Source organism: Cannabis sativa, chromosome 8 (assembly GCF_029168945.1).
Source record: "Cannabis sativa cultivar Pink pepper isolate KNU-18-1 chromosome 8, ASM2916894v1, whole genome shotgun sequence".
Taxonomy (NCBI): domain Eukaryota; kingdom Viridiplantae; phylum Streptophyta; class Magnoliopsida; order Rosales; family Cannabaceae; genus Cannabis; species Cannabis sativa.
The window spans coordinates 44,223,417-44,245,352 of record NC_083608.1 but is presented as its reverse complement, the minus strand read 5'-3'; the positions used below and the strand labels follow the sequence as shown (position 1 = coordinate 44,245,352).

The 21,936-nt window shown below is 34.7% G+C and overlaps 4 protein-coding genes across 6 annotated transcripts; 2 read left to right on the top strand and 2 right to left on the bottom strand.

Annotated features, from left to right (window-relative positions):
* The first annotated feature begins 3,981 nt into the window (after positions 1-3,981).
* Positions 3,982-7,087, top strand: LOC115701514 (receptor-like protein kinase FERONIA). The gene has a single exon (XM_030629331.2). The coding sequence runs from the start codon at positions 4,372-4,374 to the stop codon at positions 6,967-6,969; it is 2,598 nt and encodes an 865-aa protein (XP_030485191.2). The 5' UTR covers positions 3,982-4,371; the 3' UTR covers positions 6,970-7,087.
* Positions 7,088-7,670: 583 nt separating this feature from the next.
* Positions 7,671-10,929, bottom strand: LOC115699433 (uncharacterized). The gene has a single exon (XM_030626830.2). The coding sequence runs from the start codon at positions 10,927-10,929 to the stop codon at positions 7,963-7,965; it is 2,967 nt and encodes a 988-aa protein (XP_030482690.2). The 3' UTR covers positions 7,671-7,962.
* Positions 10,930-11,505: 576 nt separating this feature from the next.
* On the top strand, positions 11,506-13,321 carry LOC115699434 (uncharacterized). 2 transcript variants are annotated; one of them, XM_030626833.2, is made up of 8 exons: positions 11,506-11,646; positions 11,731-11,852; positions 11,932-11,984; positions 12,083-12,146; positions 12,263-12,305; positions 12,403-12,450; positions 12,721-12,887; positions 13,074-13,321. In XM_030626833.2, exons 1-7 carry the CDS (start codon positions 11,566-11,568, stop codon positions 12,877-12,879), a joined length of 570 nt encoding a protein of 189 aa, XP_030482693.1. In that variant the 5' UTR covers positions 11,506-11,565; the 3' UTR covers positions 12,880-12,887; positions 13,074-13,321. The 2 variants fall into 2 exon arrangements, with proteins under 2 accessions (XP_030482693.1, XP_030482691.1); XM_030626831.2 differs by having other exon boundaries at positions 13,009-13,321.
* A 3,669-nt stretch (positions 13,322-16,990) lies between these two features.
* Positions 16,991-21,364, bottom strand: LOC115700726 (uncharacterized). 2 transcript variants are annotated; one of them, XM_030628356.2, is made up of 6 exons: positions 20,763-21,364; positions 19,653-20,034; positions 19,184-19,380; positions 18,119-18,260; positions 17,592-17,745; positions 16,991-17,436 (listed from the first exon to the last, which is right to left on the bottom strand). In XM_030628356.2, exons 1-6 carry the CDS (start codon positions 20,822-20,824, stop codon positions 17,414-17,416), a joined length of 960 nt encoding a protein of 319 aa, XP_030484216.2. In that variant the 5' UTR covers positions 20,825-21,364; the 3' UTR covers positions 16,991-17,413. The 2 variants fall into 2 exon arrangements, with proteins under 2 accessions (XP_030484216.2, XP_060958000.1); XM_061102017.1 differs by having other exon boundaries at positions 16,991-17,745; positions 20,763-21,192.
* Positions 21,365-21,936: the final 572 nt, after the last annotated feature.

Sequence of the window (21,936 nt, the reverse complement as noted above, 5' to 3'; positions counted from 1 at the left end):
GAATGGGTAAAATATCACCAAGTAACGTCCTCCCTTTATACTACATTTTTTAATAGTTAAGAATATGTTAAAAAAGAAAAGATTAATTTAAAGTATAAATATTTAATTTTAATTCTTAATTGTAAATAAATATTTAAGTTTAATTATTGGGGGTAATAATACTTAAATTATATTTTTAGAACTCTGCATGTACCTAATTGTTAAATTTTAAGTCATTATCTAGGTGCTATTTTCTTATTGGTATATTTAAATAATTTTTTTTAAAAAAATAAAATTTGATAACTTGCACCAATTAGAAATTGACATGTGGCAATTTACTTAATACTTAACAGCTAGGTAAAAGTTCTACAATTATAACTTTAGTATTATTGCCGCAAAAAATTAAACTTAGGTATTTATTTGTAACTGCGAGTTAAACTTAGGTATTTATGCCGCAAATTACTCAAAAGAAAAATATATTTTACTATATCAGTTATAAGTGCATGTACAAATTAATTTAGATTAATTAGCAATTTTATCCCTTAAATTTATGTAATTACCAAATCGTACACTCTATAATATACGGCTTGTAAAAAATCCCTTAATACATAACAAGTATATATAGAAACGTGCCCCAACCATTAGGTCTTTAATTAACATTTAGCTGTTAATTTATTGACGTGGCATAATAGGATCTGATGTTGCATTACAATTTGATAGTAGTTGAAAAATTTATTGTAATATAGGATACTCCTACCAACACGCTTACTTCCTACCCTAATAAAAAGGGAATAAATTATTTGTTTTTCTCTGCTAGTGGTCTTGTTAAGGATTGTGCTGGATCCTCTATGGTTGGTTGAGTTGAAACTTCATTTTGATCAGTTCTTATCTTGGCGGTAGAGGAATATTGGCTGTCTTTGTTTCGACTTCATGTGTCTCCCAATTGTATGAAGCATCTTCGTCAAATTTTACATCTAGACTAATTATACACTTGTTTGTTTCTAAGTTATGGACTCGATAACCTTTTGATTGAGTATTATAGCCTAATAAGATTCATATTTCAGTTTTCTCATCAAGCTTGTCTCTTTTCTCCTTTGGAATATGATTGTAGCATATGCAACTGAAGACTTTGAGATTCTTTGTTGGTGGCTTACGTCCACTCCAAGCTTCAATCGACGTCTTATTTTGCACAACTTTGGTTGGACATCTATTTTGAGCAAGTAGATTGCAGTGTTTACTGTCTCTACCAAAAAACTTTTTGGGAGACATTTCTCTAGTAGCATGGCTCTTGCTGCCACCATACAATAGTCCTACTTTTCCTTTCGAATACGTCGTTTTGTTTTGGTGCGTATCCAACAGTGAATTAGTGCTTCATCCCTTCATCTTCACAAAACTTGTTGAATTCATTAGAAGTGTATTCTTTACCTCTATCACTTCTAATTGTCTTGATGTAGTGACCACTTTGTTTTTCAACACAAGTTTTAAATTTTTTGAGAATATAAAAAACTTGTGATTTTTGTTTGAAAAAATAAACTCATGTCATTCTAGTAAAATCATCGATGAAGAGAATGAAGTAGCTATTTTGACCATTTGATGGAGTGCACATTGCCCCACAAACATCTGTACAAACCATCTCCAATGGCTTTTTGGCTCTCCAAGTTTTGCCTGACAGAAAAGGTTGATGATGTTGTTTCTTGAGCATGCATCCTTTTCAGACTGTGATGATATCCTTAATTGTTGGGAGGTCTCGCATATTCTTTTACTTGAGGATCTTTAGCCCGTTGAAGTTAAAGTGACCGAACCTTCTATACCATAACCACGACTCATATGTTTGTGCTTGTATGGTCACACTATTTTCATATCTCCATTATATAGGAAAGCATCTTTAGCTTGTGGAAGTTAAAGTGACCGAACCTTCTTTAAGTGACAAGTTTTTTCAGTGTGGTCAAATTTCTTACAATTTTGGCACTATTATTTTCCTTTAAACCAACAGTCTTTCTCCAAGGGACTTTTTCTTTTACAAATGCCACATGGAGGATACTTGTCATTATTTTCCTTTTGTTTTTCTTTGTCTTTTCTCAATAAGCTTTTAGTTTATGAGACTGCAGATTGATTTTAGACTGAAAGGTATTTTCAACTTCACTTTTTTTATGCCTTTCTCGTCTACTTTTATATGCTTCAAGAGAGCCCATTAGTTCGATTGGTGATAGAGTTTCCTGATCTTATGTTTCCTTTATCACAGAAACTATTGAATCATATTTTTTTGTACAAGAAATTAGTATCTTTTGTACTATATTCCCGCTAGAAATTATTTTTCCATAAGCTCCCATTTGATTTACCATTTCTTTAATTCTAAAATAGTAAGTTTTTGCGATCTCATTATCTCTAATTCTTAAATTTTCAAAATCTTTTCTAAACTTTTTGTAGTCTAACTGTGTGTACCTTAATTGTTCCTTGGAACTCATCCTACAGTGTGTCCCACGCTTCTTTTACCGTTGATGTGTCCATAATCTATGGAAAAAGATTGTCTGTCATAGCTTGCTGTAAACAGTATAATGCATGATCGAGAATATTTTTGTTGGCTATCTTCCAGTGCTTTTTTTTTATCTTCTGAAAGAGATGTAATGTCTTCCGGAATAGTGACTTCCTCTTCAACAATTTTCTATAGATTTTGTGATCGAAAATATGTTCTTATTTTGATGGACCAAAAATCATAGTTTTCTCCATGAAAAATTAGAAGAGGTAGAGAAGAGCAGTTGGACTCCAAACTCATGTTGATGAGCGGGAGAGATTACGCTCACTGTTGATCGAACGGAATTTTGATACCAGGATTATAATTGGATAAAAAAAAATTGCTTAGTTATGTAGAATTAAAGTGAAGTGTGTATGAGGTAGTAATATGTTTAGAGAAAATTACTCTCTATACCTTTTTTATATTGTCTTCTTTCATTTTTACCCTCTTTTTTAAAGTCTATCATTTTTACTTCTTTTTTTAAATATTATACTAATTTGCCCCTGTCACTTCAAGATATTCTCCATGTGACTCTCTTATGTTAGGGTATTTTGGATACAATATATATAAGAGGTATGATTCAATTAAATATAAAATTAGAAGTAAATTTGATTAATTGATTAATAAAAATGGTATTTTTCAACTTACCCCATATGTTTACGGGGTAGTAATGTATATGATAGTAAGTAGATGGATTGATGATAAGTATGGAACAAGTGGGAGGTTTATACGTGAGTGTATGAGTATATAGAAGGTGAGGACTAATTTAATAGTAAAGAAATTATTTTATTTGATTTCTAGTTTCTTAGTTGGGATTAATACTTTGAATTTAGTATTTATAGGTGCTGGACATTTCCAAACCCACATTACACTTTGTGGCTCTTATCATATTCTCTAGATCATTCTTAATTTACATGTATTAGTATATAATTAGAAGTTTTTACAATAAAAAGTTCTACACGTTAATTTTTACATATTTCTTAAAAATGTCGAGAAAACTAATATAAAATATGTAGCAAGTTTTAATAATTTTAAACATAATAATAAATACGATATAGCAAATAAAAAAAAGAATACGATAAAATTCTATATATCTTTTTAATTCATTTAATACATAATTATCTTAATATATGTGCTTTCTTTTTTCTCAAAAAAAAATATATGTGTAAAAAAATATATATGCATGCTATCTTTTTATTTTAAAATAATATTAATTATTTTTAAAATATGAAAAATAATAAAATAACTTAAGTAATTAAAATGGAAGGCAAATTTGGTATTATGAAAAGATTATTGACCAAAAACATAGAAGGTACAATTTTTTTAATAGTTTTATAAATAGAGGATACTTAAAAATCATTTTTCATATTAAATAGTATCACTTATATTTTACTAAAATATAAAGTACAATATTCTCTAAAACGTAAAACATAAATTAATAAAATAAGAAAATTATGGCATTGCATGTCATTCATATTCCATGTATAAGACGAGTTCCTTCCTTGACCAAGAAGATTCTTCCTCCAAACAAGACAAATGGTTTCCTTAACTAAAATTTAGAAATATTATGTGTACGATATCATATTAGATATTTGTGTGCCCTTTTCTCTTTTTTATTAACTTTTCTCACTCGTAACATGAGACTCGGGAGAAACCCAATCTTAGTCTAAAACCCTTCATTTCTTCTTACTACCTATGAAAAAAGTGCACTGCAAGTGGTGGCCAAAAAGAAAGTCAAAGAAATGGATATCATGGGAGGCATTACATGATAATCAACCACCCCAATACTGTGTTTCAGCTATCTATATTATTATATAAGCAGCTACTATAATCTCTTTCATAAAAAGTCTCAAATCCTAGCTAAGTACGGTTTACAAAACATGCAAGACGCCATAGCTAACTATATCTCAGTTTTTCTTCTCTTTACACTTTCCACTGCCATTAATCAAACACCAAACACTCCTACAGATTATCTTTTCCTTGATTGTGGCTCATCATCATCATCATCATCATCTTCTAATAATCACCAAACTGATACTCAAGGCCGTCTCTGGGCAAGCGACTCAGACTCAAAACACTATTATTACTCTTCATCACCACCAAACATAGAAGACGTATCATCAAAATCCATTGCCAAAGAACAAGACTCTTCTGTTCCCCAAGTCCCTTACAAGACAGCTCGAATCTTTCTCTCCAAATTCACCTACTCATTTCTCTTAACCCCAGGACCAAAGTTTCTCCGTCTTTACTTCTATTCAGCCACCTACTCCAATAACCTCAATAAATCCGATTCATTCTTCTCTGTCACAGCCAATAACTTCGTTCTTCTAAACAATTTCAGCGTTTACCTCACTGCTTATTCAGCTATCAAGAATCCACAAGCTCAACCCTATTTCTCAAAAGAATTCATTATCAACAACAATCAAAAGTTAATCAACATAACCTTCAATCCATCTCCAAACTCTTACGCTTTCATTAATGGCATTGAAATCGTTTCCATACCAGAAAATCTCTACATAAGCAACGATGATGATAAACCTAAAATCTTCGTAAATAACCCTTCAAACCCTTTCTTTTCTGTTACAAACAACACTGTTCTTGAAAACGTTTACAGGTTAAACGTAGGGGGTCCAGATGTACTCAGCATAAACGACACCGTTTCAATGTTTCGAAATTGGAAACAAGACTTGAGTTACATACACAGTTACAATGTTGGTACAGTTCCTTATCTTCCTAATGTGAAGATCCACTACAGCGAGGATACACCGGCTTACACTGCACCTGAGATTGTTTACACCACCTTCCGGCAAATGGATCCAATAAGTTATAACAACACCAAGTACAATCTCACTTGGTATTTCCCATTGGATTCGGCCTTTTACTATCTCGTTAGGCTTCACTTCTGCTCCATTCTTAACGAGATAACTCGAGAGAACCAAATAGTGTTTAATATTTATATGAACAGAATGATTGCTCACACACAAATGGATGTTATACATTTCACCGGTGGTTCAAAAATCCCCAAATACATAGATTATATCATATATATCGAAAAAGATTCTGATTCTTTACTCCTCGAGTTGCAACCTTCTTTCGAGATAAATCCAGAGAATTACAACGCCATGCTCAACGGTGCCGAGATATTTAAACTGAATCGATCTGACGGTAGTCTTGCTGGGCCCAACCCTGCCGGCCCGGCCCAAAATCACAAACCAATGCTTAGCCCAATACTAAGGAATAGCGAAAAGAAGGTGTTGTTAGATTTCAAAGCTATTACAGTTTCGGGAATCGTGCTTGGTTTGTTATTCTGTTTACTTTCAGTAAAATTCTTCTTTATAATCCGCCGGAGAAGGACATCGCTGAAAGCCTCATCGGGGATAACGAAAGCTTCTTCACTACCCTCAGATTTGTGTCGTCATTTCACTATTAAGGAGATCAGAGAAGCCACAGGCAACTTCGACGAGCGACGCGTCATAGGCTTCGGAGGCTTTGGTAACGTGTACAAGGGAGATATAGACGGCGTTATCGTCGCCGTTAAGAGACTGAACCCTTCTTCCAAGCAAGGAGCTAAAGAGTTCTTTACCGAGATAGATATGCTTTCAAAGTTGAGACACGTGCATCTCGTGTCTCTCCTCGGTTACTGTGACGATAACGGCGAGATGGTTCTCGTGTACGAGTACATGTCACGTGGCACCCTCCGTGATCACCTTTACAAGACTGATAACCCTCCTCTTACGTGGAAAAGAAGACTCGAGATTTGTATTGGTGCAGCTAAAGGGTTGCATTATCTTCATACTGGTGCGAAACACATGATTATTCACCGTGACGTTAAGTCAACTAACATATTATTGGACGAGAAATGGGTGGCTAAGGTTTCGGATTTCGGGTTATCCAGGACGGGTCCGATTTCGGCGTCGGTTACACACGTCAGCACTGCAGTCAAGGGTAGTTTCGGGTATATGGATCCAGAGTACTACAGGAGGCAACAGTTGACTGAGAAATCTGACGTGTACTCTTTCGGAGTGGTGTTGTTTGAGATTTTATGTGCTAGGCCAGCTCTGGGCCGTAATTTGCCGAAAGAGGAAGTGGGCCTAGCGAATTGGGCCCAAAAATGTTGCCGAAATGGAAGGGTTGAAGAGATAATTGACCCGAATTTGATTGGCGAGATGGTTTCGGCGGTGTGTTTAAAGAAGTTCGTGGAGATAGGGCTAAGCTGCTTGGAAGATGACGGGGGTGAACGGCCGTCAATGCATGATGTGGTGGGAGGGCTTGAATTCGCCTTGGAGCTTCAAGTGAATGCTGAGGAAACCATTAATGTTTGTGGATTAGAGACGGCGGCGATTAGTACGGCGTTTGGTGAAGGAAGTGACGACTCGTTTTCTTTGAATTTTAGTCATACGACAAAATTGTTTAGTAGTAGTAATGGGAGGAGTAGTGGTAGGGAGAGGTCTGATGATTCAGATCAGTATTATACATAGATAGATAGATGCATGTGTTCGTAGAAACTTGGAATCTGTCCAAAACTTTGAATGTAAATACTAAATAAATAGTCTTCTCTAATTTTTAAATATGAAAATGATCTGCCTTAGTAGAAAACTAGAAATGTACACAGCCATAATAATAGCTCAAAAAAGAGAATTCACTTAATTTTTAAAGCGTCACAAAAGATTATTTAGAATTAAGTTAGATTCCTTTTAAAGGATAAATAATCAATTTAATTGCTAAGTATAATCACAATTTTTAAAAATTCTGAAAGGGGCTTTTCACCTCAACAAAAATTCTAAATAGGATATTCACCTCAATAAATTTTAAATAAAATCATTCACCTCAAAAATTTCAAGTGATGTCTTTTACCTTAAAATCTCAAAGGATGTTTTCTTATCTTAAAAATTTCAAGTGAGATCATTTACTTCAAAATATCAAACTAAGTTAGTTCTTCAAAAAATTATTTAATTTGTAATTGGAACGAAAAGGTGTTTCAATTAGATAAAAGTATTGCAATTAAATTAAGAAGTTATTCTTATAATATAAATAAAATTTATGTTATAAATTTGTCATGAAATCTATAAGCCGAACCTGGAGACTAGGGTGAGTACCATTTTATATGGTCTGGAAAGGCCTTAACAGCCCCAAATTCTATTAATACAAGCAAAGAGTTTTGAGGGCTAAACCTCATGAATGAATGTAATCTAAATCCAACTAATATACAGAATCAAAGAATGGGTCTTTCATGATAATGTTTCTGTCATAAATCAGTGTAGTTAAGCAATCAAAACTGTTGTTATACTATAAATTGATTTTGATTTCATGGATACTTGATAGCACAAACCAAAAAGGGGGAAAAGTATGTTTACCTTAGATCTGATTTTGACTACACGCCAGTGATTTCTGCCATTCTCAAAATAAGCTAGCAAATGGGAAAAAAAATAAAAACAGAAAATCTATCCAAGGAAGCATGTACCAGAAACTCCCTATTTAATAGCAGCAAAAGCAGCAGAGGTAACAGCTGCCTCTGCTATTAAGGAGACTGGCTGACGAGCCTGCAGGCAAGCTCCAATGTCAAAAGGGTGTAACTCAGAGCCATCAAAAATAAGATTAACACCAGGAAGGACAACTTCTCTGTTATCAGGCTCTTCTTGCTCAACTTTCGTTGTGATCATCCCTGAAGGTGATTCTTCAATTGGCCTTGTAGCAGCCTCATACACAGGTGCTAAACAATATGATCTAAGGATACTCCCATCAAAGCTCAACACTTCAGTTCGGCAACGATTTCTGTTAGCCAGTTTTAATCTCTGATGTTCGCTCAAGGCTCCTGAAATGGGAGAAGAAGGATCCACAAGTGGATTCCACCTTCCACTTGCATAATTCATGAGATGTTGTCGAGATGGCTCCTTGTTTGATTTCTCTTTCTGGTAAAGAAGTTTTGCTGCATGACCAGTTGCTTGATACTCTGCACAAATATCTCTCAGTCTCTTTCTTAGGCTTTGCATTGCATCATGATGCTCGTGTAGTGAATCTGCTTGAAGTAATTGAGATGATACAACCCTTTTGCATATATCGTTGCATAATTTTGGACTGAAAAGTGGAACACCAAATTCCACACTTAGCGGAACCCATTCATACTTTTCCTCATCAGGAGAAAACTGTTCCGACTCTTTTTCCTTGAAAAGTTTCAAAAGCCGAATATAACCAACTGTCCACAACTCCATACTGTTGGCCAAATCAGCAAACAAATAGTTAAGCTTATTACTTTCCTCTTCACTCAGCCCCATTTCCTTCTCTACACGAGCAGTTGAACCATCAGAATTCTTCAGCGGCAATGGAATATCCAGAGTAACAACTCGTCCAGATTCATCAAGGTCGTACTTACTGAGTGGCTGCACTAACACAGCAGTGTGTTTCAGAAGTGAATTTAAGCAGTGTAAAAGTATACCTCCCTTAACTAAATTTCCTTCAAACTTGCCTCCCAAGCCTCCTACTGTAGAACCATCCCAAGACCATATGAGAGCTTTCTCACAACCAGCCAATGGTGCAGGAAGTAAGCGCAAGCATTGCCCTTTCATTAGAACAACAGATAGAGGACCACAAGCCACAGTTGTGTACAGCACCAACTTCATCCAAGGCGTCATAGATGAGTGAGAGGGGGGACCAAAATGAACAGGGAACGTTGGTCCAGGGAGAATTGATGAATGTGGAAGTGGAATAATAGACACAACAATATCATAGTCACGTAAAAACAACCTTTCTAAAGTTGTGGGTGCAAGAGATGCCAAGCTTTCGCAACGAAGTATATCTACCCGATATTTCTTTATCTTCTTTGACAATTCTTTTCCATTTACATCTGATCCTTCAAGAGTTATGGATTCAGAGACTTCAGTTGAGACCTCAGAATCCATCTGAGACACCTCTTTATTAATGGGATCATCACCACTAGGCCCATCTTGGTCCAAGCCTGCAGGTTCTGATACGTTCTTTAAGGTAATATCAGCAACCATAGAAGTAGTTTCCTCATTGCTTGAAGCTATTTCATTTATATTGTTGAAAAGCTCATCTGTTTTCTCATAAGTTGCAACTCCGCCTGACTGAAGACATTCTAAAACACAACGAAGACTAGAAGCGTGATTTGCGAATTCCTGAAGTTCTCCCTCAAACTTAGCTCCCTCTAGTGTACTCAAATCCTTGCAAAGATCAGCAATGCTAGCATGACCAAGTTTTCCCGCTTCATAGAGTGTCACAGCATGAGATTTCAAGCCTGGTGAAACAGATCCCATCATAAGATATGATGTTATGTTAGCATCAACAATGAAGGCAACACGAACATACATTGAACCTGCTGCTGCCCCATACTTCTCTGCTCCTGAAGAATAAGCTTCCCCTTCCAAAGCATTATTATTATCACCATCAATGAAAATATCTGATGAGCTTGCATTAGGTTGTGAAGCCTCTTCATCACTAAGAATGGTTCTAGGAGAACGAGGCACACTTGTTTCTTGAAGAATAGAAGCTGGATCAATCACTTTCTCAGCCCATCCCAACCGACAAGCAAAAGATGCAGCAGCTTGGAGCTGTGAAAGCTCAGCCTGTAATGTCGTAGCAAGCTCAGCAACAGTGGCATTTTCGCTAGAAACAACGAACACTGCATACAATAACTCCTCTATAGGATCTTCATAAGACTGTTCTCTGTTTGAAACAAACCCTTCAAGCCTTGAAACTTTAAAGCGGTCATCCGAATAAACAGGCACATCAAAGTATATCAATCCCCTCCGAAAAAGACCTTTGATAATGTCTGGATCAAACACGATATATGAATTGGCTTCTTCCTTGCAAACTTTATCAATGGTGGCCAATTCTTCTTCCGAGAGTCTCTTAAATTCCTCCAATGTAAAGTTGACAAGACAAACTCCCCACCATGATTCAATCTGTAAATCCACAGGATGAGTAGGTAAAAGTTCTTTTGCGATTGATTTGTTAATCTTCCACATAATTTTCTTAGATCTGCACTTATTCATTATATCAATAAATTCATTTCTTCCTATACCTGTAAGTCTCAATGCATCTGCAGCACTGAAATTGGGAATGCTATCATAAGGTTGCTCGTTCTTCATGACCTCAAAAATCATATCGCAGTAGTATTTGAAAGGCGATACTCTCATTACACGGCAAACATACTCCCCAAGGTGATAAGGAAACAGAGCTAAATTCTTTCGCAAGTATCGCATCAAATCTTCGTAGTATTCAGTTTCTTTACACATTTTGCGAGCAAAACAAGCGTTCCATTGAAGTCTTTTTTTAATACAATGCTCGACAACCCTTCTGTGCCATTCTTCCTTGGAAGATAAGGTGGCTTGAAGCCTTTTGGGTAAGCTCTCCCATGGACATTCCTCTTTGATTGCTTTCGATTCCAATTGTTCCTCGATCGTCGCTGGAACACGCTGCATCCTTGCTATTAATCAATCTGATCGCAGAAACTGAAAGTGTTGGTAAATTTGATCAAGATTCTGGATTGAGAGGAAGAGATCTGTGAATGGAAGATGAATGTGGGTTGTTGTAAACGACAAATACTCTATCGTATTGGTATGCATTTTCCTCAACTGAATCCTCAGTATTGGGAGACTACTCGGTGTGGGTGGTTAATACAGATGAAACGGTCACTATCGGATCTTTCCGACCCGATTGACAACTCAATTTGACCCGCATATATTTTCTCTTTCCTCACGAAGTAGTGGGATCTGAAATACTGTATCCTTCCTTCCTTCAACATTTTCCATACAATAATAAGTCATGCGTAAGTTTAAATTTCCAGATTTTTGTATTTTTCTGACAATAATATCTTTCACTTATTTCTGTTATTGTTATTTTTCAGAAGAAGTTCATTCATCATTGCAAGTGTCTTTAAGAATGTGAATCGAAGGAGTATGGACCTACATTGCGTCGGCCCATTTATTATTGGGCCGGACCATGAAGTACTGGAAAAGCCCAAACGCACAAATCGTAGAGAACATATAAATTAGGGCAGCCGCCCGAAACCGGTCCAGTTCGCCGTCGAGTGTGTTTTTGTTTTGTAAAAGAAGAAGATGAGCGGCAAACAAGGCCCTCCGAAGCACCAAAACAAGGTTGCATGGAAACCAAACGCCGGCGTCAAAATCAACGAAACGGTGCCGTTTCATTCTTCTCTTCATCTATTAAAGTACGGAAGTAAAATTCAGTGTATTTATTTTTATTTTATATATTCTTTTCAGGAAGTTGGAGGGAGGTTCAGGCCGTTATCGGAAGTTACTGGAGTCTGTCCTCGCTGTAGAGATCAGATTGAGTGGAAACGCCGCTACGGAAAGTATAAGGGTCTTACTGAACCTGCTAAATGGTATCTTTCGCTCTTTTTTTCTCTGGTGTTTTTTGCTTTGGTATATTAATGTGATTAATATACAATTGAAATGTTTTAGCCAAAGTTGTACTAAACGAGCTGTTCGCCAAGCTTACCATAATCTCTGCAATGGTTAGTTTCAATTGTAGTCTGTTTTTGAGTGAAGCTTAAATGGGTTTTGGATGTGCTATCTATGGGAGTTTAATGGGTTTTTGTCTTGTCGTTTTTAGGTTGTGCCAAGGAGCAAGGTGTTTGTGCCAAGTGTCGCTGCAATGTTAAACAAATAGTTGGAAGGTTAGTTTTGAATGTCGATACTCACACCTCTTTACAGCTAGTTTGTGTTTGAAGTTGAACATGGCAAGTTATAATGCTAAATGTTGTTTCAAATGTGTTTTGAATTCTCTTTCAAGGGATATTTCAGAGGTAGAAGCTGAGCAAAAAGAGCTTCAAGAGGTTAGTTCTAATATTTTGAGTTGGAGCATTATATGTAGAAAAGCTTTGTTTTTTAAAAATTCCAAGACTGATGGGATTTTGTTGATTCTGTCATCAGGCTATCAAGCATGCTCGAGAGAGAGAAAGAAGGACTCTGTTGCGAACTGTAAGTTCTTGCTTTTTATTTAAAATCATCCGCTAACTTTCTAACTTTTTCTTTGGTATTATTTAAAGAAAGTTTATTATGATTGCGAATGAATGCGTTATGGCAAAGCTAATTATTTGAAAAATGTATATGGATGGTTTTTAATCTTTTCTATGTAAATTTTCATGCTTAGTAGGCAAACAGACTTAACAATGGCTGTCTATGATATCATTTTTTGTCGTTGAGGTATTTTATCAAGTTCATTCTTTTCGTTATGTCCTTCTGGAACAGTTGAACAAAGAAAAATCTAGCACTCCAGCTAATACTACAACCGAAAAAGGAAATAAGGTTGGGGAGTTATTTCCATCAGCATCACTGGATGACTATGCAGAACTAAACAGAGATGATTTTGAAAATGAAGATAATGAAAATGCCATTAGAGTTTTGTAATGAAAGAGGTAAAAACAATGTTTGAGCTGTTGCGTTCAGTATAAACTCGTATCAATAATATGGATCATGGGGTCACTTACTATGTTTCATTTTGTCAGATTACTTAAGAAGTGAATTTTGTCTTTACAGATAGAAATCAATACGAGCACTTTATCTAATGTGCTGGACTTTTTTGGTGCATGTTGTGGGAGCAGTGCCTGCTTTGTTGCATTCTCTCAACGATAAAGAAACATTCTGAGGCAGACCATTATCTCTCACCATCTTGAACCGTATGAAAGTCTTTGTTTTCACTATCCATCTATAGAAAGTACTGTAAGCATAGAAACTCAACAAATAATTTTTCTTTTTCATTTTTACAGATATCTATTGTCTTTCAATTTTTTTCCCTGTTGGAAGACATTTATTAATTTGTTGAGAGTTGATATTGAAGTGAATTTCTGTAGCTTTTTTGTCCTTTAGAAAGTGCAATCTGTTTCGTGGTTGACATTCACCTTTATGTTATGAATTTTGCTTTTTCTCTGGCAAAATGCAGAAAAGGTGGTATGATCATCAAGATCATAAATTATGCTTGAGCTTATTAATATTATTTATCTTGTTTTTAGATGGCCTTAAGAGGATTTCCACGGAACTAAGATTTTAGCTTTTATTTTTGATTTCGAAAGCCTATTATTGATTACTATTATTGTTGTTAGAAACCTAAGATTGTAAAAGGGCCAAAGGACAATTCTATACTAAAGATAAAAATTAGTACAAAGAAACGGTGTCTCTACCGCATCACTACCAAACGACTATGAAGCGACCAGGCAACCAAAAAAAGAAACAATAAACAATCCTAGAGTCAACTGCATAATTAATGTCATCGATTCATACTGGTTCTTCTGGGAAAACACAGCTGCTGGTAGCTAAAATGATTAATCTTTTTGGTTAATGCATTCAGAAATTACACCGAAGCCATTGAAATGTCTCTCCTCCTGCAGTAGTATACAAGTACTTTGACACTCTCTTCTGGTAGGTTAGTTTTTGAGAGTGAGTTCTATCCAAGTGGTAAACGAGTAGAGAAGTTAAAAAAAAATAAGGAAGTTGCCAACATGCAAGGAGGACTTCTACATCAATTGACAGAAATTCTCAACAAGTTGACATCAGAATGGAGGAGATATCAAGCAAGACAAATAAGTTTGCAAGGAACACATTCACTAAAACGAAGAATGGATGGAGCCTTCTACGGGCATTATGCACACCAAATGCTCATCAAAATACTAGAGGGAGTTGGGTGCATCAATCCAATCAATTGTACATGCCAAAATCTTTGAAAATCAATTTCCCACACTTTGATGGACAAAGTGACCTTTCTATTGGTTGTTTAAAGCAAAGCATTTTTCAATTACATGACATTTCTCGTCATGATTGAGCTGCTCTGGCCTCCTCTCATTTGGAGGGTGACACACACCAATGATACCAATTGCTACAACAAAAGATTACAATAATTTCATGGGAAGAGTTCACTGAAGGGATGAACACAAGATATGGGCCAAATCAAAATCTTGATTTCTTTGGAGAGCTTACACGGTTGCAACAAATGGGATCAACTAAGAATACCAAGACAAGTTCAAGAAGTTGTTATCTAAAGCTGGAGCATTAGAACAGGCTCGTCAAGTGAGTTTTTTCATTGGAGATCTTCAAGAGTCTATCTACACCGATATTAGAGCCAACAAACCACTAACTTTGTCATTTGCCATTGGATTGGCCTGATTATATGAAGTTCAAGATCTCACTCCGTCCAAGGTTTCATCAACATATGGGGAGGTTCAAAATGATCTAACAACAATCAAGAAATTATCAAACGAAGAAAGTTGAAAAGACGAGAAAATGATTATACTTGCAAACAATTATTCATGATTCAAGCATATTTTAATGAAAGTGATGAAGATGGAGAAATGGAGATTATTGAAGACATTCCTTGGCCACCTTTGTTTAAGCAAAACCTTGAGGACAAGGTTATTTTCACGGAGAGGGGAGTTGATAGGAGTGTTCATCTAATCTAATCTACATTATTTTGCTTATTAAGTACACTTGATTCGTGCTAAGTGCAAATTTTATATTTTGGATCCAAACCAATTTACATAATAACTTAAATCCAATCTAATTCAATAAATGCAGATTAAATCGATTATTTTGAATTGATTGCTTTCTAATATTAAATTATTTAATATTTATTAAAAAGTATTTTTTTAAGTCAATAGTTGGAATTAGTCTCGGATTAGCTCTAGTACGTGGCCTATAAAAGTGGGGGTATTGTTATTCAATAGAAACAAAAGGAGTTGTCGAGTATTTTTCTTAAGTAATATGTGTTTATTTGATGGAAGTGTCTCGAATTATCTTAATTATATCGTATTTTATAATTATTGTTTTTCCTTAATAGTTATCAAAATAAGTAAAACTAGTGTAGTTGTACCAAAATACCACTTAGGTAGAACTCTTAAAAGTTAACCTAAGAAAGGAGAGTGCCCAAGTAGTTATATACTACTGATCAATTCTACACTTGATAAATGTGGGATCCTAACAATACACCCCCATTTGGAGCCAACGTCCACGGGCCTACTTTACAATCACCACTCTAGGCTTAATTCACAAGTCACCTTTTTCGCGAGCTCAATCATACTTAAGGGTGCATGACTCTAATACCATTTTGATATAACCACACTAGTTCTACATGTTTTAATTACTAAGAGAAACTAATAATAATAAAATACGATAGAATTAGGATTATAGAGATCCTTTACTTCTTTCAAATAAAGACACATTTTACTTATGAAAAATACTCTACAACTCCCTTTGCTTTTATTGAATGATCATATATACAGATTATATAAAACAATATCCCTGCCTTTATAGGCCACGTACCAACCAAAATGAAACAACTAATCCTATACTAATTCCAACTATTCACTGAATACTGAAAATAAAATAAAATAATTTGATGACACATGATTCACACGAGAACTACCAATTATTCTTCTCTTCATGTTATATGCTCTTACCTTTGTCAACCTCTTCACTATCCTACTCTTCAACTCCAGTGTTGCATGCCACTTCCGATGAATTTTGTGCATTTGTCGCATCCACAAACCGAACTGAGAATTTCACTCAAATATTCTCCCTAAAAAAATTTCATAGCAAAAACACTTACCAGAGTTTCTAATCAAGTTCTTCACATGTCTTAGAGAGCTTTCAGAAAGCATACCTATTCTCTGGCAGTTAAGGAATGAATGAAGTAATGTGAACAAAGATACAAATGAACATAGGAAGCAGATATTATTTCTGAATGAAAATCATTTTCAGTGAATAAAATGTCTTCATTTCAGGTTAACTTCCCCAAAATTGGCCTCATAAGATCTATGGGACTTTCCCTTATTTTTGGGACAATTGCTGAGAATCTACTAATAGCTAATGGATGTAAACCGCTACCAAGAACATGGTTCACGACTGAGAAAATGACCTACTTCAAGTATACAATTTCAAATTTTTAATCACTCAACAAAGTTGGGTTGATACCAAATAATGAGTCTATCCTCATAATAATTCACCGAAGTTCTAAGCTTAAACCCAAAGGAGATTAGAGGTAAACTTGAATTTAACCTAATCTTTTGTACATCTACAACTATAATGAAAGAGCAGAATGTTACTGCATCAACTACTTCAATTTCAACGAAGGCTCTTTTTAAATCACTTCTTTTTTTAAGAGTTTAAAAAGTTTGTCATTGTTTTTTAAAATAATAATTCCAGCAGCTTTGTCATTGATTATTATCATGAAGCATTTGGAGATAGCATAACAAGGTTAAGCTATGGATCTTTTGCTCGAGGTTCTGAGTTTATTGTTGAATGGTATCAACTATCAAATGAGTTTAAAGGGTGGTTAATTTTAATTTTAGCAAAAAAAGAGTTTTCAGGATGATTAGCATGCCAAATATAAACAGTAATTCTTTGATAGTAACTTATTAGAACATAAAAAACTTTAAATAACATACTATGACATAATTTTGTAGTATATTTCATTTTTATACATGCCATTTTAAAGTAACCATAAAAGAAACAAATACATGGGTCAAGATGCTAAGACAAAAGCGTTATATTCCTGAATTTCTTATTGCTGAAGAAAAAGCATCAAATTTCGTTGCTTAGTTGATATACACTTGCTGAAGGAGTACAAAAATTTAATTAATAGTGTGCAAGATAAAGTAACTTTAACTACTAAAAAAATTGGTAATGATCTCCAAATCCTTCCCCAAAAATGAGTAAGTAAACCAATTATGAAATCATATTATGGGCTTCCAAAATATAACCAGAAGCTTCAAAACCAGCATTCCTGGTCCTGGAAGTGTGTTTGCAATATGAACTTTAGAATGAATCTTCAAAATAACCATTGTAGTAGTATCCCACAGAACATGTTTGATCCTACCTAGTAAAAAAAACCAAATATCTGTGCCTCTTGCACAGCTAGAAGCTAATCTCGCGTATGGCTTATTACTCGCATACATCATTCTTTTGAACACAAGCGCTCTGAAAATAATACACATGTAAACAAAACAAAAGATGCATAAGTGAAAAAAATCCTTTTAGGTTCATGATAACCACCAAAAACACAGAAATACTATGCAAAAGACAATTGTGCCAGAAAGAAATGAACGCAAATAGAATAAAGGTTTGGTGCTTACTTAGATATTCATAAGTCAGGATCATTGAAGTTCCCCACATTGACATGCTGAAAAATCTTGGACCCAATCCTCTGTAAAAACCTTTCCAGCCCTCGTCATGAATCAAGCTTTTGATAACTTGCCTTGCATTTTGTCCCTTGTCATGTCCGATCACCTTTGGTACAAGAGGTAATTAAAATACAGCAACAGAAAAGATATATCTATACAGCAAAATATTTTAAAATAAAAGTTTCTGAAACAATATAAAGTCGCTCCCTTCTTGGCTCTATAAAAGTTGATAATTTTTTACAGAGTAGACTTCCCAATAGAATGTCCACTGAGCGTGTAGGAAAAGCTACTTTTCAATGTCATCTTAAAAGTAACATTAAAATAAATGTCAAAATGCCTCTTAAAATAAATAGCTAAGATTACCATAAAAAATGAAAAAAAAATTCAAGTTAATGAATCAAGATGGCTTGTAAGGCGAAAGAAAAAAAAATTAAAAACATAAGGTTTGACATCAGCTGAATTCCAAGAATGCAAGTTACCTGCAATCGTGTCTTGATAGTGTCCAATGGGGTCGTTATGCAGGATGCTGTTGCGCCAGCAACAATTCCTCCAGTAGCTTGAACCAATACTATTTTTCTTTCGTCAGGAACTAACGAAGAATCAGACCCGTGGCCTAAGAAACTGCAGTCATAAGCAATCATCCATAAGTATAATACATATGCCTATTTCCTGTTGCTCAAAAGTTATTTGGACATTCAGATCATGTTTGGTTGCAAAAAAGAGACTAGAAAAGAATATATTTATAGTTCATTCTTTTGTTTGATTGCAATTTAAGATACAGGAATGTCATTTTTATAATAGAATAACATTTTCACAAAAATTTGTGGAATGGATATTCATACAAATATAAGGAGAAAATACTACCATGCCTATACACTATTTCTTAAAGAAATAAAATAAAATTTGTTCTATTAATTTTTACTCTATTTCATTTTCTCTACTTATTCTCATTCTTCTACTTCCACTACTCCCAACCCAGAGAACAAACTAGTATCTTGTATCTTCTTGTACATATTAAATAGGAATAACTTAAGTATGGAGTAGACTCCAAATCAAAGTGAAGCCTAACAGCATTGCCTTTCAATTATAGCCACTAATTAATTACTAGCCAAAAATTTCAAAAATCAACATCATCGCCTTTTGTTGTACTGATACTTGGTGAAGTCTGGAAACATAGTATATAAAGTTAGGTGGCATTTAGATGGAAGTAATGAAATGGAAACGAAACACTTTATTCCATTCATTTGTTTGGTTGTATTTTAAAGTATTAGAATGTCATTCTAATAGAATGACTTTTCCATCATTTTGGTGGAATAGTCATTCCATTTTGAAATGGAAGGAAAACCATTCCAATGCAAAATGAGAAAAAACTTAATATTTTTCTGATCAATTTTTTTATGCATTTTAAATTTGATTCCATTCCATTCCTATTCTTATTCTCATTCTCATTTCTATTCCTATGTTTTCATTCCTTCCAACCAAATTGTCAAATCTTCCAGTAGCATAATGTATAAAGTGCAATATGAAAGAATTCCATTGCTCACCTCCAGATCAAGCGCTGACTTGAACCATAACTTGCCCACCAAACAGCACTGGAGGGGGAATAAGTCATAACGGAAAGACCAAATCCCCTGTACAATCCTCGGATGCCATCAGCCTTCACAATCTTACGAGCAACGTCCAAACCACCATTATAGTTTGCTTGGCCAGAATATCCTTGTACCATCAACTTTTGACTAATCTGATAAGAATCGTAACCATAATAAAAATTGCATTAGCATACCCATTTTTTTACTTCTCACATATGTTGAATATGGTGGTGGCTCAAAAGATCCTAGTAGACCACACCAAATCCAAATTAGTTCTCAATGCATATCACAGGCATCCACTTTTCCACTTTTTCTATTCTTTTGTTAACTATTTTGGTTGTTCTTTATTTCATTGCATTAGGTATATTATTTAGCACTCCAAATGAGATGGCATCAAAAATAAAGCAACAAATAAACACATTACCACATCAATTGGAACAAAGACAGCCTGAGAAAAAAGAGAAGCGGTCATGCCCGCTAGGCCATTTGCTATAGCTGCCTTGGTTGGTTCTGACAATTTTACTGGTTCCACCAACTTGAAGGCTCCAATTTTTGTAGTCTCTAAAGCAGTAAGAAATATTATCCTGGCAGGAACTGCACCAGTGATCACTGTGCCAAAGCCTTTGTAAAGTCCAGGAATCCCATCTCTTCTTAGTAAGCCACGGGCAATAGAAAATGCATTCCTTTCAACAGCATCCTTTGAAGCAACCTGTAGCCTGGTTTTCACAACACTAACAGGGTACAGTGCAACTGTAATTCCTGTAAAGAGACCAGCTCCTACCACATAAAATTTAGTTTTGTCAAGCCTGCAGAAGTGGATGAAAAAGATACAAAAATCAGGAACACAAATAATCCAACAAAAAGGCACAGTAATCAATCAATTGCACAAGAGGCTGAAACTAACATTAAGAGGGCGGGCAAAATAACAAGGACACACTAACACAGGAAATAGAAACAAACAAAACAAAGATAAAGCTCCCAAATGACCAAAAAGAAAAGACATCATAAATTTTAACGATTAACATCAACCAAAAGTTTAAGCATCCTTTCCCCTGTACCCTATCTACACAAGTACACATAGTGTTTCTCATAGCAAAATATCAAACTCGAAGAAGAATCAAGAAACCACAAATTCAAAGGAAACAACCATATAATTGAATTTAACTTTATTTTATATTAAGAGTATATGTAATGTAAGTAGGTAGAAAACATTCATAATTTTCGCAAGTAATTAACAATGGCTATAAGCGAAATAAACTGGGGGAAAATCTTCTCTTTTATTTCATTCATTTCTAATATTTTTCGTCTCAAATCGATCAAAGGTGCAATTTTACAATTTAAAGTCAACCCAAAAAGGGTTCAAAGAAAGGATAGCAAGACAACAATTTTCGTACAAGAAAACGAGAACAAAAGAGAACCCAACAAATTAAAATGCACCATACAAGAGACCTAACCGAAAGAATAAAACAGCGATTAGGCGCTAAGAAACAATGTTTAAACTCCAAACCAATAAAAAGAAGATGGAAAATCGTACTTGTCCCAGTTAATCTCGGTCTGACTAAACGATTGGGCTCCAGCGTTCGATGTAGCAGCCATGGACTCTCTCCCTTAATCGCACTGGTTACCAAGAAAAACTGAATCCAGAAATGAAGATCAACAACGCATTCTTCCCAGAAGAAACTTTGGTAACACACTTCCTTGTTGAAATCAATTTGTTAAATCTGAAACCGCCAAATTATGGGTTTTTGTTTCTTCAAGATTTGGCTCTTCAAGATTTCTTGGAGCTAAATCCAGTCTCCCCTGAAAATATTATTGATTAATTATTTTTATTATTTTTGGGGAAAATAATTAATAATAATTTAAAAAGAAAATAAAACAAAACAAAACAAAAACTCTCTATTGGGTTTTGACTGTAATTTAAGTGGTGTGGACGCGGCTGGTTGAGAATTGTGAATATTTTGGTAATGTTGTTATAAAATTAGGTCTTGTTTGGCGGCGGCGAATTGTGGTAATAAGAATTAGAGCCGCGTTTCTTAATTATGTCATACAATTTGTTACTTAAAACTTACTACAACTCTAATACCAATAACTAATTAGTGGATATAGTTATGTGATTAAGCAAATAGCCCCAAACCCAACTCAATTTTTATTAGTTGTCCTTTTCTTTTTCTTGGAGTCGTAAGAATTTTATATGTCCAACCCTATACACTCACACTTTTACGTAACTATTATCTCAAAAAAAGGAAAGAAAAAAAACACATTTACGTAACTGATGGTGGTGGGACTTAGTGCACCATATTTATTATTAATAATTTGTGAAATAAGAAAGACAATCTCTCTATGAATTTTTGATAATTATATTGTAGAACTAGTGAGAGTTGATTGCATGAAATAAGCCGATTTTCATCATACAGAATAAATAAATAAAAAGGAGGACGGAGAAGAATTCAATTACCCCTTCAATGAAAAAAATAAATAAAAATCATTTTCCAACAGTTTTAAGGGGTGATATACTTGATAGTTGATACAAAAAGTCTCTTGTTTGACTATAGACTTAATCTTGGGTTTTGGGGAGGAAAAAAATACTGATAGCATTGCTAGTATATAGTTAGGGTCGATCCTAAAATATATCAAATTAATTTGGAGGAAAATTATATCATAGAGACCATAAGGGGTAGGTTAAGTTCAGAATCATACCAATGTTCTCT

Coding starts and splice junctions, on each gene's coding strand:
- LOC115701514 (XM_030629331.2), top strand. CDS start 4,372: ATGCAAGACGCCATAGCTAACTATATCTCAGTTTTTCTTCTCTTTACA.
- LOC115699433 (XM_030626830.2), bottom strand. CDS start 10,929: ATGCAGCGTGTTCCAGCGACGATCGAGGAACAATTGGAATCGAAAGCA.
- LOC115699434 (XM_030626833.2), top strand. CDS start 11,566: ATGAGCGGCAAACAAGGCCCTCCGAAGCACCAAAACAAGGTTGCATGG. Junction 11,853..11,931: donor CTTACTGAACCTGCTAAATG/GTATCTTTCGCT, acceptor GAAATGTTTTAG/CCAAAGTTGTACTAAACGAG. Junction 12,147..12,262: donor GTTAAACAAATAGTTGGAAG/GTTAGTTTTGAA, acceptor TTCTCTTTCAAG/GGATATTTCAGAGGTAGAAG.
- LOC115700726 (XM_061102017.1), bottom strand. CDS start 20,824: ATGGCTGCTACATCGAACGCTGGAGCCCAATCGTTTAGTCAGACCGAG. Junction 18,261..19,183: donor AGTCAGCGCTTGATCTGGAG/GTGAGCAATGGA, acceptor TTATGACTGCAG/TTTCTTAGGCCACGGGTCTG. Junction 17,746..18,118: donor CTATCAAGACACGATTGCAG/GTAACTTGCATT, acceptor CTTGTACCAAAG/GTGATCGGACATGACAAGGG.